The following is a 17,074-nucleotide window of genomic DNA, read 5'->3' as shown; positions in this document are numbered from 1 at the left end:
AATTGCCTAGGAATAGGTTTTGCTCAAGGACCTAGGCAAAACATTAGACCTCCTAGGAATTTCACTCTGGACCCTTTGGAAGGGTTAGGAGCGAAATTTGCATTTTAGCTCAAATTTCATCATCTCTTTGCCTCATATCTCTTCTCAAGGACAAGTACACATCAATCCTTTCCCAACCATGCCTTAGGAACCAAGATCTGGGTCTCAACAAGGAGCAAAATAGAGGTTTTAAGAAATTTCGCTTTGGACCCTTATTGCATTTGCACTCAACCTTTCATCATTTCCTTGAACGTTGCTCCTAGGCTAGGCCTTTGGGTCCTCCCCCCATACTATCAAGCCCATCTACCCTCAAAGTGATGTCAACTTAATGTTTTTGGCAAGAAAATTAGGCTATCCTAAGGATTTCGCTCTAGACCCTTTGGAAGGGTCAGGAGCGAAATTTGTATTTTAGGCCCAAATCGTCCACCTTTTCACCCCTCAATTGCTTCCAAGGCATGATGACATCCTAGCTAAGGCTCCAAGGCACGAAATTAGTCCAAATTTGAAGCAAAGGGAGGATTCTATGAAAATTCGCTCTGGACCCTTTGGAAGGGTCAGGAGCGAATTTTGTCTTTTGCCCTCAAATCCATCATTGCCTTCACTTCCAGTCAGTTCTTAAGGCAAGTATACATCAATCTTCTCTCAACTATGCCATAGGGATAAGGTTCTTGGTCTCAAACAAGGAGCAAAATAGAGATTTAGAAAATTTCGCTTTGGACCCTTTGGAAGGGTCAGGAGCGAAATTCTTCCTTAGGCTCAATTCACACTTATTTTTCTCCTTTCTTTGCCTTGAATTTAACTTGTCAAACCTCCTTCTATCACCATCAACTCAACTTGCCATCAATTTAGCTTAAAATGAGGTTCTTTTAGTGCCTTAGGTGAAATTGAGAGTCCATCTAAGGATTTCGCTCTAGACCCTTTGAAAGGGTCAGGAGCGAAATTGGCATTTTAGGCTCAAATTTTCCATTATTCACTTCATTTTCAACCTTTCCTTATCAAAAACAAGTGTTTTGCCTTTAAAAATGCTTGGGAATGACTTAGTTTTAAGGTTTGAGCAAGGTATGATGCTTTATGAAGAAATTCGCTCTGGACCCTTTGGAAGGGTTAGGAGCGAATTTGTTCCTCTAGACCCAATTCTTCCTTCTTTTCACTCATCTGGCTTTAGACTTGTCCTTTTGAATCCTTTCCTTGCCATGTATGTCCACCATTTGATGTCCCTAGTGAAGAAATAAGTCTTTTGGAGGATTTCGCTTTGGACCCTTTGGAAGGGTCAGGAGCGAAATTGATGTTTTAAGCCCAATTTCTTCATCCCATCTCGCTCCAACTTGTTCACAAGGCAAAAATAGATCATTCCTCACTCAGTCAAGGCGTAGGAGTAAGCTTTGAGGTCTAGACTGGGAGCAAAAGAGGATTCTAAGGAAATTCGCTCCTATCCCTTTGGAAGGGTCGGGAGCGAATTTGGCAATTGTGCTCAAATTCTTCATCACATCCTTGACTAAATGCCCTAGGTCTTAAAGGCAAGGCCACCCTTGGATTTTCACTTAGACTCATGGCAAGGTACAAAGATCCCTCTATTCCCAATCAAGACTTAACAAGCTCCCAAGCCTAACCAAGAGGAAACTTTAAATAGAGACCCTGACCTGGACCACCTACTGACCAATTTGAACCTAAGCAGACCACCTTATCCTAATGAGCCCTCTGGCGACCCTTCAATGCAAAGACTAATAGCCAAGAACCTAAAAATCTAAACCAGGAAGACTAACCCTAGAAAGCAAAAAGTAGGGGTCCCCATTTGCAATGGGGTGATGTGTGAATACATCACAACACTTACCCATTACAGTTTTAGTTTGTGGAGGTTTATTTCAATGATAATTCAGTGTTTAAAATATATTTTAATCGTGTACCAATTGTATCTCAACTTGATGGCAATAAACATTTGAGTTTGTTTATACAATATAGACAGGTTTAATTCTATTAATGATTCAACATACACTCTATCCACCGAATAGACGATTAGTGTACCCACCTATGAGCTCGTCTAATAATAAGGTTCATTCAGTTACTGACGATATTTAAAATATTAGCTTAACAGAACCTTTCTGTACAATGAAGCATATCAAAGCTTTACGTGCTTGTGTGTTCCAAAACTTAAAGATCTACAATTAAGAAATAGACGAACAATTTTCACCAGCATGGCATGTGATTCATTTGTAAGCTCTCAAGTTCAGAACAAGTTCAGAATTGGTACTATGTGTACTAGCCAAATTCTCACAGAGATTTAAATACATTGTGTTTTTGAAATAAGAAGTAATCTTAGATTTAAAATTTCTAAAATATAAGTCAACAAGTTCAAAGATATCAGTCAAACCTTTCCATTGACTTTATCCTTCTCAGCAGGAATAATAGCAGGATATACACGTTCTCTAATACTATGCCGTTGACTGTCATGATAAAAGTGTAATATCAGTATTTTCAATTTTTTTTTATTTTATGTTCCAAAATCTTGATATATAGTAAATCATCACATTAAATTAAGATTTAGCCTGATCTGCTACAAGTAATTAAGGGGTGTGTGTGTGTGTGTATCTTTGTATTTTATTCAAGTGATAACATCATCTTCTGTCTTGCTTCATTCTCTTAAGTTTATAATCAAATGAAAATTCATGAAAAGGATATTAAGAAAACAACTTCAATGCCTTGATCAATGGAGACTTAGTTCTAGAGCACCCAAAGCCTCAATTAGGCCTATAGGTACAAATTTTGTAGCCAACAATACCATATTTAAACTAGGGACAGTCAACAGTCTAATCTGTTAAGACACTCAGCCTTGTACAAAGGGAGGAACAACAATATGAATTATGAGGGATATTGTAAAATGCTTACAAAGCCATTTGTATATCAAAAAAGGAAAAACAATTGCACCTAATTGACTCAGGACTTGGATTCGAAAGAGAACACTAGACAGTAACTTCAAAAATAATTTCAAGAAGTTAATGAAGAAGAGACGCATTGCTGCAGTCATAACTTCAGTAAATCTGATGTTGTTAGCTTAGGAAACCACAGATCAAACAAAGAATGAAATATAGAACATGCAAATGAGTATTCATAATAATGTATGAAATTAAATACACTTTTAGCACACAACCAAGTAAAATGTGTCCCATCCATATTATTGATTGATAAACGCAAACACAAAAGATTATAACCTATCTCCAACCTCTCACATGAACTGATATAAATTTGTTGGAGAATGTCTTGAATGCTGAATGGAGCTCGACCAAATTCTATGCAAAGGAAAAATCTTGTCCCACCTAATCTTTGGGGAAGAAGTATCTAGCACTGGAAGAGCAACTGGAATCTTGTATGGGACCAACAGGTAAAATCCATATACAACCTCAAAAGGTGTATATACTATAGAGAAATAGGAATGCTGGTTAAGCCATAGAAGAATGTATATAGGAAAACACTAGGGAGAAAACATCAGGAGTAAACAGAAATAAAAAATGAAACATTATGATGACCTTAGAATGGCCCACAGATTAGGTTATAACAACGTGATCATATATGGGCATCATTGACAAATTAACACATAATTCAAAACAATGATTCAATTTTATAGTGATCAAGTTATGGCCAAATTTCAGCTTTCTGGTCTTACATCTTATAATTTTTACCACTACTTCTGTCAACAATCCAGCTAGGCATGTGTTATGCGACTTGTCCTTTAATCATCATTCCCCTTGCTCAAGCTTGAGTGGAGTGATGTTTCAATCTCACCAAGGCTTTTTATAACTATGTTGACAGTGATAAAGTGGTTTGAATTTAGTGGTAAATTTGTTAGAGAATGTCTTGAATGTTGCATGGAGCTTGACCAAATTCCACACAAAGGAAGAAGCTTTGTCCTGTTGTATCTTTGGGTTGAAAGCATCTGGTGCTGGAAGAGCAACTGGAATTTTGTATGGGGTAAAAGAGTGGAATCCATAACAGACTTCAAAAGATGAATATCCTATAGAGAAATGATAATCCTGGTTGTAGCTATGCCAAATAATACCTGGCTAGTTGTCCCACAACCTATTTTATAGATGAGATAGAGCGACCATAAAACAAGGTGTGATATTTAGATTGACAAACTTGATCTTGCCATCACATGTATGCAATGAAGTGGAGAATCCCAAGGAACAAACAATAAGCTTCCACAACGATGGTCAAAAATGATTCAAAAAGTTATGCTGCAATAGGTGTTTTTGCAAAATTGTTGTAGGCATGTTTAATGAACAAGACAGGGTACAGTCTACATCTGAAGAATCAATTGACTTGGTAATTGAATCATTGAGAGGCAATGAATAATACTATTATGAACTGGCAGTCAATATATACAAGAGAATACTCAGTTTGAGAGAGAAAACTGGTTAACCACCCAGCAACTACCATATGTTATTAATAATAATAATATGAATATTATTATTTATTAAATTATTTATTAACATAAATATTACAATGATCTAACCTTATAATGATATAACATTATATTACATTCCAACATTGATGCATGGCATAAAAGTTGTCATCTATTAAAATGAGCACGCAAACACAAAAATGCAGTGCTGAAACGTGGCATAACCTAATGAAATCCACAATAATGGATTCCCATGGTCATAAAGATCATTAAGGTACAGTTAATGGTTTATAACTTAATACGCGTTAAAATTTCAATTTGAAAGTTTTGATTGACTACAAATGTGTAACTAGCTTCCAGCCTTTACCTCTAGATCTATATTGGTACTCATAAATTCCCTTTTCCATTAGATGGTTCTTCCCTTGCATGGCCATTTATTCCCGTACTTGGATCAAATGTTTTGGGGTTTAAAAGCTTTGGGTGTATCTCTTTTAGTAATGTTTACATATTTACACGGTAATTGTTTTTAGAATTTAATTGCTTCTAAACATCTACATTTAGTTTCACCCTAGCACCTCCCTATTACAACGGCACATACTATTCAGTCCCCATAATTTGTCATTCATTAATTTTATTCAAATTAAATATTAAGCAGATGGCAAAACTTAAAATAAGCATCTGCACAAATATGTAATGTATTCTATGGTTTATGAATGTTATGAGTTCAGACTGCAACTCTATACCAGCTATTATTCATTATGCCATAATCAAGTCATTCTCCTAAAAAGGAAAAAATGAGTTTTAAAACAATAACATAAAACCATAGGGAATACACCAAAGAATGGAAACATGTCCAACAGCCGTCATTTGTTATGCCACAATCAAGTCATCCCCATAAACAAGGGAACATGAGGGAAAAAACAAAATTGTACAGAATGAAAACATGAATCTTCAATCCCCTTGCTGAAAAGCCTCAAAATCACAGTTAAAAGCACCAACGAGGGAAATAGATAGGTTGCGCAGAATTTTGGTTTGGTATTTTAGTTAAAAACTTAAAACCTATGTTCCAGATGGATGCATTCCTCCCCGTTAGTCCCTCATCCCCTGACCTGCATTCCTCCCCATATATTGTAGCTAGGCTTTAGGAGGTACTTCTAGGCATCCTTTCTGGGTATTCCTATGTTTTCTTGTCCTCTCCAATACAAAACTCGGTGGAGCTTAATCAAAAATCCATTTATACAAGTATGGAATTATGAGTTCCATTCAGAAAATCCTATCTAAAAACACAAGGGCAAAACTCGCCCCGATCCACATCCCACACCTACCTCCAAAAGAACAAAACAAAAGTATAAAATGAAGCACTTCAATGAAACACCTACCCATTAACCCTAACTGGATCAAACAAACAGCCAAAATCCTCAGTCATTCACTGGTAAAAATTCCAGTTCACTCACTAGTACCATACAACTTAACCTAGCCAATCAGTTATTACCTTCCACAAGCCCACGATCAATTGTACAGATCTCTGAACATGCACGTTTTCGTTTAAAAAATCAAACTATTTTAACTAATTTAGTAAAATTTTGAGCTCTAATTCTGTAAGCCTATAAACCATTAAAATTTTAGTAAACAATTAAGAAACATGGCATATGTGAAATTGAATTTATCAATGTACCTGTACCATAAACAGTATCCATAACTTGTATACATGAATTGAGCTTTTTAAAGCAATCGCCACGAAATAAAAAATGATGGGAATACTTACTACCCAGGAAGCAGAGCAGGAGCAGCAGAAGGTATACGGTTCAGAAGCACCTTGACCACCTCATCGGCCATAAGGCTTCCATACACAAATACATTGTGTAACTGCATGGAGGTTGCAGCAGCCATTGTAATGCTCCCGTGTCTTCAACAACTCACAACTTACAGAACAATAGGTAAATTGAAGACGCTCCCCTGTCAATTGCTTTCAGCATTTGAGCGTGACCTATTTTAAGCCCACTATAAAAACCACCAGCAATTGGCTCCAAAGACGTGAATGAGACGTGTTAATTTTTTATAGTCGTCAGCCGCCATAACCTGATTTCCAAAAGCATTGGAGCAAATTTAAAAAGTGCCGTTAGGCCCAGAAGCATTTGTCATCTCGTCAATCATGACATGACTAAATAAAGGGTAGACAATAGTTTAAGTTTGCATGTTAAATGGGGAAAGGGTATAATAGTTAAAGCATCTTATTTCTTTCAAAGCTACAATTTGTTTAAATATTGTTAGCAATTTCTAGATTTGATTGTGTGAGAAATTTTTGATCATCAACATTTCGAATCACACTCTTTGATTGTGTGAGAAATTTTTGATCATCAACATTTCGAATCACACTCTTTGATTGTGTGAGAAATTTTTTATCATCAACATTTCGAATCACACTCTTTGATTCATCATAGGATGCTAAGAGTTCAAGGAGTTGTAAAATAGTGAGTTGCAAACCTAGATAGCAATATAAAGAAAGAGGAGGGGAATGAGCATGAGGACCAAGGAAAACCCAAGAATAAAAATAAAAAATAAACAACACACAACACCTAAAAATGTAAAAATAAGACCACAAAAAGTCTACCTCAAAAAATCTAAAAAGCTGCAATAATAAAGAAAAATAACAAGAGTCATTATATATATATATATATATATATGAAATGTAAAAATACATAAAGATATGAATAAGTTACATATATATATGAATTGTAAAGAATCATAAAGTTATGTATATGTTTATTTATATATATAGACAAATGTACATATGCGCACACACACACACATATATATAAACCAACAAACTAGAAAATAAAATAAAAGAAAAAGAAAGCAAGGAACTAGGAATCACCAAAGAAAATCAAACAAAAAAAAGTCAAAATAATAAAAACAAGAAAATATCGCAAGTTTTCAAATGACTAAAAACTTTATTTATTCTTATATTTAAATTAATCTTTAAGTATAAGAATAAATAGAAGTTAGAGGGAGGGGGGAACATAAATGAGAGGAACATTTTTTGGATAATAAGGGATGCCAAGAGAGACTTAAACTCCACACTTCATCACAATTGAGATTGGTGGGATTATTATTAATTTCGATTGCCTCTTTGAGTTTCCTTTTAAAGAAGTTGTCCTCCTTAAACACAAATTGAGTGTCTTCTAAACAAATGTGGTGCTTGGTGGAAGAGGAATGCTCAGCAAGAGCTGATTTACTAAAACGCTTGTACTTGGTTTCTGCACCATGCTTTTTAATTCTGGCGCTAAAGGAGCGGCATGTTTCACCTATATAGGGGGTTCCACAAGAGAAAACAACCTTGTAGACTTCAGACTCTGAAAAGATATCTCTGGAGTCTTTGAGAGGGGGGATATGATTTTTTAAGATGGATAAGGCTTTGAAGGCACAGCGAAGACCTTTTTTGAGCAATTTTTTTGAGATCTTGTGGGAGATGCCTTCGACATAAGGAAGGGAAACCATAGGGAGCACCACAGATTGAGCAGGGGGGATTTGAAATGGAATGAAATAAATATTTGGCTTGGTGAAAGGCTCTAGAAATTTGCTTGTTCGAATAGCCATTCCACTTGAAGACTTGTTGGAGTCAGACAACCAATTACCTTTCCTAGATGTTTTAATCCTCAAAAAACCTGATGGCTCCCTAGGTCGACAGGTGATCTGCAAAGTCACCCACACTGACCTTTATTAAACATGCCTCTTCTCACCTCCACCGTAGCCAAAATGTTGGGATCCTTATAACTTTGGCCTTGAGACCCCATCATATTTGCGATGAGGATAACTTAAACCAAGAGCTTTCCCGTCCTCGACAAGTCTTAAAATGGAATGGCTATTCAGACAAGCAAATTTCTAGAGCCTTTCACCAAGCCAAATATTTATTTCATTCCATTTCAAATCCCCCATGCTCAATTTGTGGTGCTCATATGGTTTCCCCTCCTTATGTTGAAGGCATCTCCCACAAGATCTCAAACATTTTGCTCAAAAAAGGTCTTCATTGTGCCTTCAAACCCTTATCCATCTTAAAAATTGTATCCCCCCTCTCAAAGACTCCAAAGATATATTTTCAGAGTCTGGAGTCTACAAGGTTGTTTGCTCTTGTGAAACCCCGTATATAGGTGAAACAAGTTGCTCCTTTAGCTCCAGAATCAAAGAGCATGATACATACATCAAGCACGAGTGTATTAGTAAGTCAACTCTTGCTAAGCATTCCTCTTCCACCAAGCACCACATTTATTTAGAAGACACTCAAATTGTGATTAAGGAGGACAACTTCTTTAAAAGGAAACTCAAAGAGGCAATCAAAATTAATAATAACCCCACCAATCTCAATCGTGATGAAGGGTGGAGTTTAAGTCTCTCTTGGCATTCCTTATTGCATGAAGAGGGACCTCAAGGAGATCAATTTGAACTCATTAGCAAGGGTAACACAACGGAAACACACAGATATGATGGAGGCAATGCAAAACAGATAGTTTTATTGCATGAAAAATAATTACATCCAACTGGTAACAACCAGGTTACAACATACCAGCTCACAGGCCTGGTAGAATAGATCACAACCGGGACCTTGAATTGAAAGATCTATCTTCTATGCATAGTCTAGCTACTTGATTCTCTTAATTTGATTTATTCTAATATGCAATTACAATTTTATATATATATATATATATATATATATATATATATATATATATATATATATATATATATATATATATCTGAAGGATCTAGTTGGCCCAAAAGGGATCAAAACCCGAAGAACAAGACCTAACGTACAAAATAAACAAGGTCGACCTCCGCCAAGAGTTTCCTCCAAAAAATTCAAAGGATGAAATGTAGATCACGAGAAAAGGTCGACCACACGCCAAGGAACATTGAAATCAATGCCCAAGGCTCTACAAGCTTCGGAATGGGTTCCGGAAGATCACCAGAATAGGTCTAGGCAATTGGTAACAAAGAACTGTCAATCCAATAACAAGAAACTATCATGGAAACCGGTAGTGATATCTTGTCAGAAAGTGATCCGAATGGGATGCGGTCTAAAAGCAAGAAAGATGATCAAGTCGTCAAGCAGAATCCAACTCCATAGGATCCAGTGAGCCAAAACTGGGAAGCACAGAAAGGAAAATTGAAATTGCAAATAGAAAGCAAAACATAAAGGAAAATGTTTTTGGTTGATGCAAGATTGTTGTGAACTGAGGATGGTCCTGCATCAAGTCCCATTTGAAGTAATTAATTGAAGAGAGTTAGATCAAAGGCTCTTAGATCAAAATTTCTTGGATAGAACCTCTCTACTTCTAAATCATACTTGCAATGGAGTCTCATTTGCATCTATCAAATGCTGATAAAAAACCAAATTTAAATTAGCTTTTGTGGAGTGAAATGAATTCATTTAGAAGTTTTTTTTTAAAGTATTTATTCCTTATTATAAGCTTTCCAAATAGTATAATTTTTAATATATTTTTATTTTATTTCTTATGAATGTAGGTTTTTCACCGAACATGAACTTATTTGTTCAATGCATTGGCAAAATAGTAAACCAATTCAAAAAAATTCTGAAAAATATCTATGCACTAGGTATTGATGTCTTCTTTCTAACAAAAAAAATTTAATTTAATTTTAATATATATAAAACAAGTTATGTGTTCAAACGTACACCTATATCTAAATTATAATTAATCGGAATTCAAAACTTAATAAAATAGAAAAAAAGTTATGCGTTTAGGGATGCACATCACTCTTAAAAAATGTTGTTTTCTATAAAAAACTACTTTTTGAAGGAGATGGAAAAATCAATAAAATTCTATTCAAAAAAATTTGAAAAAAATATATTTAGAATCTGCAAACAAGATGTTACAAATCACTAGTTTACAACATCTTCAAATTCTTAATGGTTTAAAAGTTATAGGTGTCAGAAAGTGAGTTTGTTTTTTAAAATGTTCATCTAAGTGTCAAAGTTGGTCAAAAAGTGGGAACCAGTATTATGAGTTCACCCAATACATATATATATTCCAAGGGTAAATTCAATCATTAAGATAATCAAATATGAAAGAGTGAATCACAAACTCTAAATCCAATTACAATTAACTCTTAAATGACAACGAAATAATGTTTAAATCAATTGAATAACAAAACTCTAATTAAACTCCCTCAATTGATTCAACAAAGCTTCCATTGCTCTTCTCCAAATTGTGTATGTAGGTGGCTCTCAGGCTTTGCACTGGGATTTCTTGCATAAGATAGACAATTATTTTGAAGATAGTGATTCTAGATTGAAATTAGAAAATAAGCCTTGTTTTTATAGATTTTCAGGTGAGATGGGGTGAGATTTGGAACTGAAGTGTTGATTGATAGCTCAACTGATTTTGATTGATCAATAAGTGAATTGATTGATATGTTAACAGGATGGATTGATTTGTTGACTCATTTGATTGATTAGTAGACTTAATTGATTAGGGAGATGACTAAATAGATTAGCTAGTTGACTAGATTGATTGAGGAGAAGACTGAATTAATTGATTAGTCAGAAAAGGTGATTTGGAGTGAAAAGGGGAATTAGAGAGTTAATTGAGTTAACTGATTTTATCAAACAGTCCTGATTTTCAACATGTGTTGTAGGAGATTGAATTGAAATTCATTTTCATTTTGATTTGAATTTGAATTTTTATTTTCAAATGATGAAATGCACATGAGATTTACTGAAATTCATTGAAATTCAGATTTGGTGAAATATGAATTTGGGAAAATGAAATTAGATGGAATGAGTTGAAATTCAAATTTGGGGAATTGGAGGAATAAATTAATTAATTAAATAATTTAAATTAAATTGTTTAACCATTAGAAATAGGATTAATTAAATAATAAAGATTATTTAATTAAGAGAATTAATCATAATTAATTAAATAATTAATATTTGAGAAGGGCGTTATAATGAATTAAATAAAGGATAAAAATTGAATGATTAGTAATGATTGAAACTGATGATTAAATTAGTTTAGAAGAACAAATTAGTTTAATTAAATAATTAAAGAATTATTTAACTAATAAGACAATAAATTGTACATGACTGACAACACATTTTTAGGTGTCTACATTTGCCCCTCTTTGGTAAAATGTTGAAACAACGTTGTTTCAAAGAAAACAAAAAAATTCTACCCCAATATGCCTCGGTGACACTTTAGGTGTAAATATGCCCCATCGGGAAGAGTGGTCGAAAAATTATGGAATTGAGACCGTTTTTCTGATACAGTGCTAGTGAGCAATCGTTTCAAGTTTCGAGGAATTTTGATTCCATTTGATCTACCTACAAATGCATTAAGTTCAAGGGGACCATGACCGTCGGAGTGGTAAAAACCCTAATTTTGAGCTACAAATAGTGATTTTGCCCTTTCATTTGCTCATTTGCATTCATTTGAGTTCTTGGAGTTTCTTTTGATTTTTGAGCTTTCCTGCAAATTTGTGAGCATCATGGTCGGCTTCCAAGCGCGATTGCACTTATCCAATTGAGTCTGATCATACTAAAGACCACCCGGGACTGGAGGCATGTACGTATTCCAAAAAATTTACTTGTGTTTGCCTATTTGTGCTAGATTTTCAAAATATTTCTCAAAGCTCCAAATTTTATCTAATGTGCAATTGTAGATCGATCTATTTGCATTTGTATTTAGTAATTCGCATTTGTTTCAATTGATGCACAATTGATTTTTTAATTCGCATTTGTTTGTAATGGTTCACATCTGTATGTAATGATGCACATTTGTTTTGAATAATTCACAATTCTCTCAAATATTGTGCATTTTTTATTATTGTTGTGCATATGTCATAAATGATGCACATTTGTCATAACTAGCTCACATTTGTTGAATAGATTGATTTTTCTATATGTATGATTAAAATTTGGCATGTGAATACTTGTCTGACCTTTTTGTGTTTTTCACTTGCAGGAGAATCTGAGTGTACTGGTATGTAGATAGATGAGGCCTAATGGTCTCGATCTTCGATCCGAGTTGAGTACCAAGGATGTTGCCTTGGTTCGACATGTTGGTTTGTATCATGTATTGCACTTGCCCGAGGTTACGACGAACAGGGCCATGATCACAGCAGTAGTTGAGCATTGGCATTCAGAGACATGTTCATTCCATTTACCTACTGGAGAGGCATCGATCACTTTGGAGGATGTATGGTACATCTTGCACATTCCTATTCATGGTGCCAGGGTGATATATGATCGCAGAGTTGGGATAGCTGGCATGTGCGAGCTTCATGAGTGTACAAAGGAGGAGCTCTGAATTAGAGGTCGATACGAGATACCTTGGGAGGCAATGGATTATGATGACCTCACCATTGTATTATGTAGTATAGTAGCAGGTCTATTGATTCCCGATACGAGGACACATGGGTTCCCAGTTGGTTGGGGCAGAGTTATACGTGACATGATTGTGCATAGACGAGTGTTCGCATGGGGTCCTTGTCTACTTGCCACTTTGTACCATCAGATGCACGACATTATGTATCTCAGACAGGGATCTTTCAGATGTGGGGTTACAGTACTCCAGGTTTGGTTATGGGAGCATATAGCCATTGCTCGACCAGTTGTTCATGTAGATCTTCAGGATGAGCGACAAGGGAGGCAGGATGATAGGGCATTATTCCGACGAGAGTATATTGATGTTGTGACTTAGAGAGATTAGGCCATAGCCGAGCGAGATGATGCATGTTGATGAGAACAGTTAGTCTGAGATGTGTATGATCAATATTTTCTCTGGGTACAGATATACGGACATGGTCTAATAGACTCTATGATGTTTCTTAGGAGGCATTATATTACATACAACTTTATGAGGGCCTAGTTCCCGAGGGACAAAGAGCTCCTATTTATTATGAGTTTAGGGGTCGATTAGGCTCTAGTAGGTCTACATCACGGAGGACTAGCAGTGGGGGTGTTATGGGTCCACCTTGGGCATCATCAGGACATCCTAGGGCATGATCTAGTAGGCACAATCCTCCTAGTGATAGGGGAAGTGTCGGTTGAGACAATTATTTTATTGTTATCTAAATTTTGAACCAACAAAATTTAATAGGCCTATGATTGGCCTTGCACATCAAATGAAAGAAAGGTACACAAATTTTTTTGTCATACTTCATTATTTATCAAAATAGATCATACAAATGAAAAATTATTTTCAAATGCAATGTATTTCAATAATGTACATCATAAAAGACGCATATGAGAGAAGCTTTTTTATTTACATAAATGTGTAAGGACCCACACAAGCCATGGGTATGACTGAAAAGGTGTAACAAATAGAATGATATGCACATGCATAAATAGAAAAAGAGAGAGAGAAAGATTTGTCATTGCCCTTCAATGATGAACCATTGGTTTGTTGAAGCCGCGTCATTGTGTCTTTATGCTCCTAGTGCTCCTAGAGTACCTGCAAGGGGTGAAGATCGGGTGTGTTAGAACTTGGGATCTTTGTTCCTCTATAAATCTACTTATACACATATACATTAGACTGCAAATGGAGAAAATCATATCAGATCAAGCAAGAGAATCAGAGAGATCAAAGTGACAAATCATCAGAAGCTTCATCAGCTTCTTATTTTATCTAACATGTTTGTTCATTGTGCAGGTATAAGATAGGTTTCCATTTCATGAATATCAAGTATGTACGGAAAAATGGGCTCCCATAAGGGTTGAGCTCAATATACCAGTCATCACTCACAGGGCGACACTAATAAGTTGTTAACCATAGAATGCAATTGTATCCATGGTCCCATATAATATCATTCAATGACAATATAAATTTCCATCCAATGGCAATACATACTACAATGAATACAACTGCACTCAATAGTCAACTGATGACTAGAGCCATCACATGAGTGGCTGTGAAAATAAGAATGATCAAACTCAAGGAAATATAACAGTCACAGTTTATAGCATAAAGTACAAAGATATTGATGCATCATAACAATGTCTTTTAGCAGTTCCAAGTTTATATTGCTTCAAAATGTCAAAGAACAATTACCAATAAGAGCAGTTTTCAACACATAATAACAATGCATTATATGTGTAGCTACAACAAGGTATACATTTTCCAGTATTCATCATTTAGAATAGAACATGTCTATATGACTGACAAGTTTATAAAGGAAACCTTTTAAGCCAACAAGTACACTGTTGTATATGATTAAATAGTGAAAGAAATGCATCAATAAGCTATCATTACAGCTATATAACTATGGAGATATGCATCATATGATTATCCAGTTGCAACAGAACAATGATAAAAAGTGAATGTCATGGCATTAATGGCATGTTTTGGTGCAGAATAAATTCAAACATTGAATTACCTTATATCAATGAATACATTATGTGTTCTTGATTGAAATGATTTCATATGTTATTATATAGTGCTGGCCACAGTGTGTACTTTATCTTCAGATTAAGTGAAACAACATGTTCATTACATTACCATAAGTGAAATCAGTTAGGGTGATTATTCATACCATTCATTTAATCCCCAATTGTCTATTGCAATACATTTCAGTCCTTATTGTTCAACATCCAGATGTTTGGGATATATTTTTAGTTTCAGTTTGCCATGTTGGTACCAGGTTTCAAGTTGCAGATTGTAGTGTTTGAGTGCCTTTGGTGCTTTCATTTTTTTTTTATGATAAATGAAATATTCATTAATTCAAGGATCAGATGTTTCCATTAAATGATGTTGTTTCAGTTCGGGTTTGATCATAGTTGATTAGGGTTTCATCATAACCCTAATCGCATTCTTGTTCCATTTTTAGTTTATACATGTTCAAGGTAATCTGAAAAGTTATGAAGGTCGAATGTTCCAGTACATTTCTATGAGAGGGTTGAAACCCTGTGTTAGGGGTTGTCATTTAAATCCATCATTTATCAGCATGTATGTATCAGAATAGAGAAATGCAAATATAATGGAGGTCGAAACCCTTATTGGGTTTTTCATTTCAAAGTAAGGTTGAATCCCTATTCATATTTTTGTTTGTCTTTATTGCTGCCAACTGGGTGTGTCCTAGTCAAGTAAAAGTTGCAGAGATATAATGAATAATGGAGGTCGAAACCCACCTTGAGTTCTCTAACAAAATAAAGCAAGAAACCATTATATTTTTACCCCATATATGTGTCATAGAATAGAGCAATAATATGGAATAAAGTAAGGCCAAAACTCATGACTAGGTTTACAAATATAGTCGACCATTGTATGTGTTTCCGGCCTCGTACATATATCAAAAAGGAAAAATAAAATCATATATAAGAGTTGAAAACCCTATTAGGGTTCATATACAGAAAGAAAAGAAGCAAATTCATGATGTTTTCGGCCATCACATGAGTCTCAGAAAACCAAAAAAAGGAGTGTCAATAATGAAGGCCGAAACCCTTAAAAAATTTTGCAAACTATCTTCATTATTTGCATGTGAATCAAAGGAATGAAGGCACAGGATGTAGAGAAGTGAGTGCGGGTGAGTTAATTCTAGCTCTTGTGTTCACTAAAGATCCTTGGCATCCTATATGACTAGCTACGTGGATTATTCTAACTTCAAAAGCATCTTGGATAGAGCCTTGTTTCCAACAAGCTTTAAGGGCTTTGACGAGGTTATACACCATAATCTCTCAAATATTGCTCCATTTCCAATAGGCACCCATAGTTGTGATGGAGTTATTCGCATGTTCCCATAGTAAAGCTATTTTTTTTCACACTTGTGTGTGTGATATTTCAGTTATATGTCATTTCTCTTTTGCCTTAGATGGATATTGGAATAGCACCTTTTTCTTTTTATTTTCTTGCCTTGACTTGTAAGTAATGAAACCTACTTGGGTATGATGATTACACCGACGGTGAAGTAGAATATTAAATTTTTCACTAGTCATATGATCAACTAGGTGTCTAGAATGAATTAGAGATTTTGTTAATGTGTGAGATATAGTAATTGATATATTTTGGGTTTAAAATGCACAAATAGTGAAATCTCTACCTGACCATAGGTACAACATCGCCACAGAGTGATGTTGAAAATGAATGACTTCAGGATCTCAAAAACTTCGTGTTGGGATATCTAAAAAAGGAGACAACCTTTGTTTCTCTTGAATGCAAATGGATGATAAATTTGGACGATTGCCTTGTTTTATTGATGTAACTATATGAACAAGTAGTAATGATATGTAGCTACATGATGCGCAATGATTAGTATGCAATACAATGTTGAATTTAAAATGAATCTATCCCTTAGATGCAATATCTTTTTAGGTGCATACTATTCATAGGATCAGGGAGTTTGACTCTCCTTCCATGGTGGATAAACTTTAGGCACCATTGCCAACAACTCTTGTGATGATGAACGGTCCCAACCGGTTAGGTTCAAACTTACTTGGTCGTTTTCGCTCTACTAAATTTCTTTTATTTTATTTAAGGACAAGATCTCCCACTTCAAAACAATGTGGTCTCACTCTTTTGTTGTAGCTTCTTCTCATTTGGTTTTGGTAACCTTGTAGGTAATTTAGAGTAGTTTATCTCTTTTCATCCAATAATTCCAACTCTTGCAATCTTGACACTCTATAATCTTCCT

General features: G+C 35.0%; 1 protein-coding gene across 2 annotated transcripts in view; it reads right to left on the bottom strand.

Annotated features, from left to right (window-relative positions):
• The window catches only part of LOC131072805 (AIG2-like protein D), a 146,016-nt gene extending 139,434 nt beyond the window's left edge, over positions 1 to 6,582 (bottom strand). The window contains exons 1-2 of one of the 2 annotated variants that reach the window (XM_058009064.2): positions 6,204 to 6,582; positions 2,408 to 2,480 (exon numbers count right to left, since the gene is read on the bottom strand). In XM_058009064.2, coding sequence (XP_057865047.2) covers positions 2,408 to 2,480; positions 6,204 to 6,325 — 195 coding nt within the window. In that variant the 5' untranslated portion in view covers positions 6,326 to 6,582. Of the gene's footprint in view, positions 1 to 2,407; positions 2,481 to 6,200 lie in introns of both variants that reach the window. The other variant, XM_058009063.2, reaches the window with a different exon arrangement.
• Between the last annotated feature and the right edge of the window lie 10,492 nt (positions 6,583 to 17,074).

Source organism: Cryptomeria japonica, chromosome 2 (assembly GCF_030272615.1).
Source record: "Cryptomeria japonica chromosome 2, Sugi_1.0, whole genome shotgun sequence".
Lineage (NCBI taxonomy): Eukaryota > Viridiplantae > Streptophyta > Pinopsida > Cupressales > Cupressaceae > Cryptomeria > Cryptomeria japonica.
Note: the sequence above shows the minus strand (reverse complement) of the source record. Positions and strands in the feature narration are given on the sequence as shown.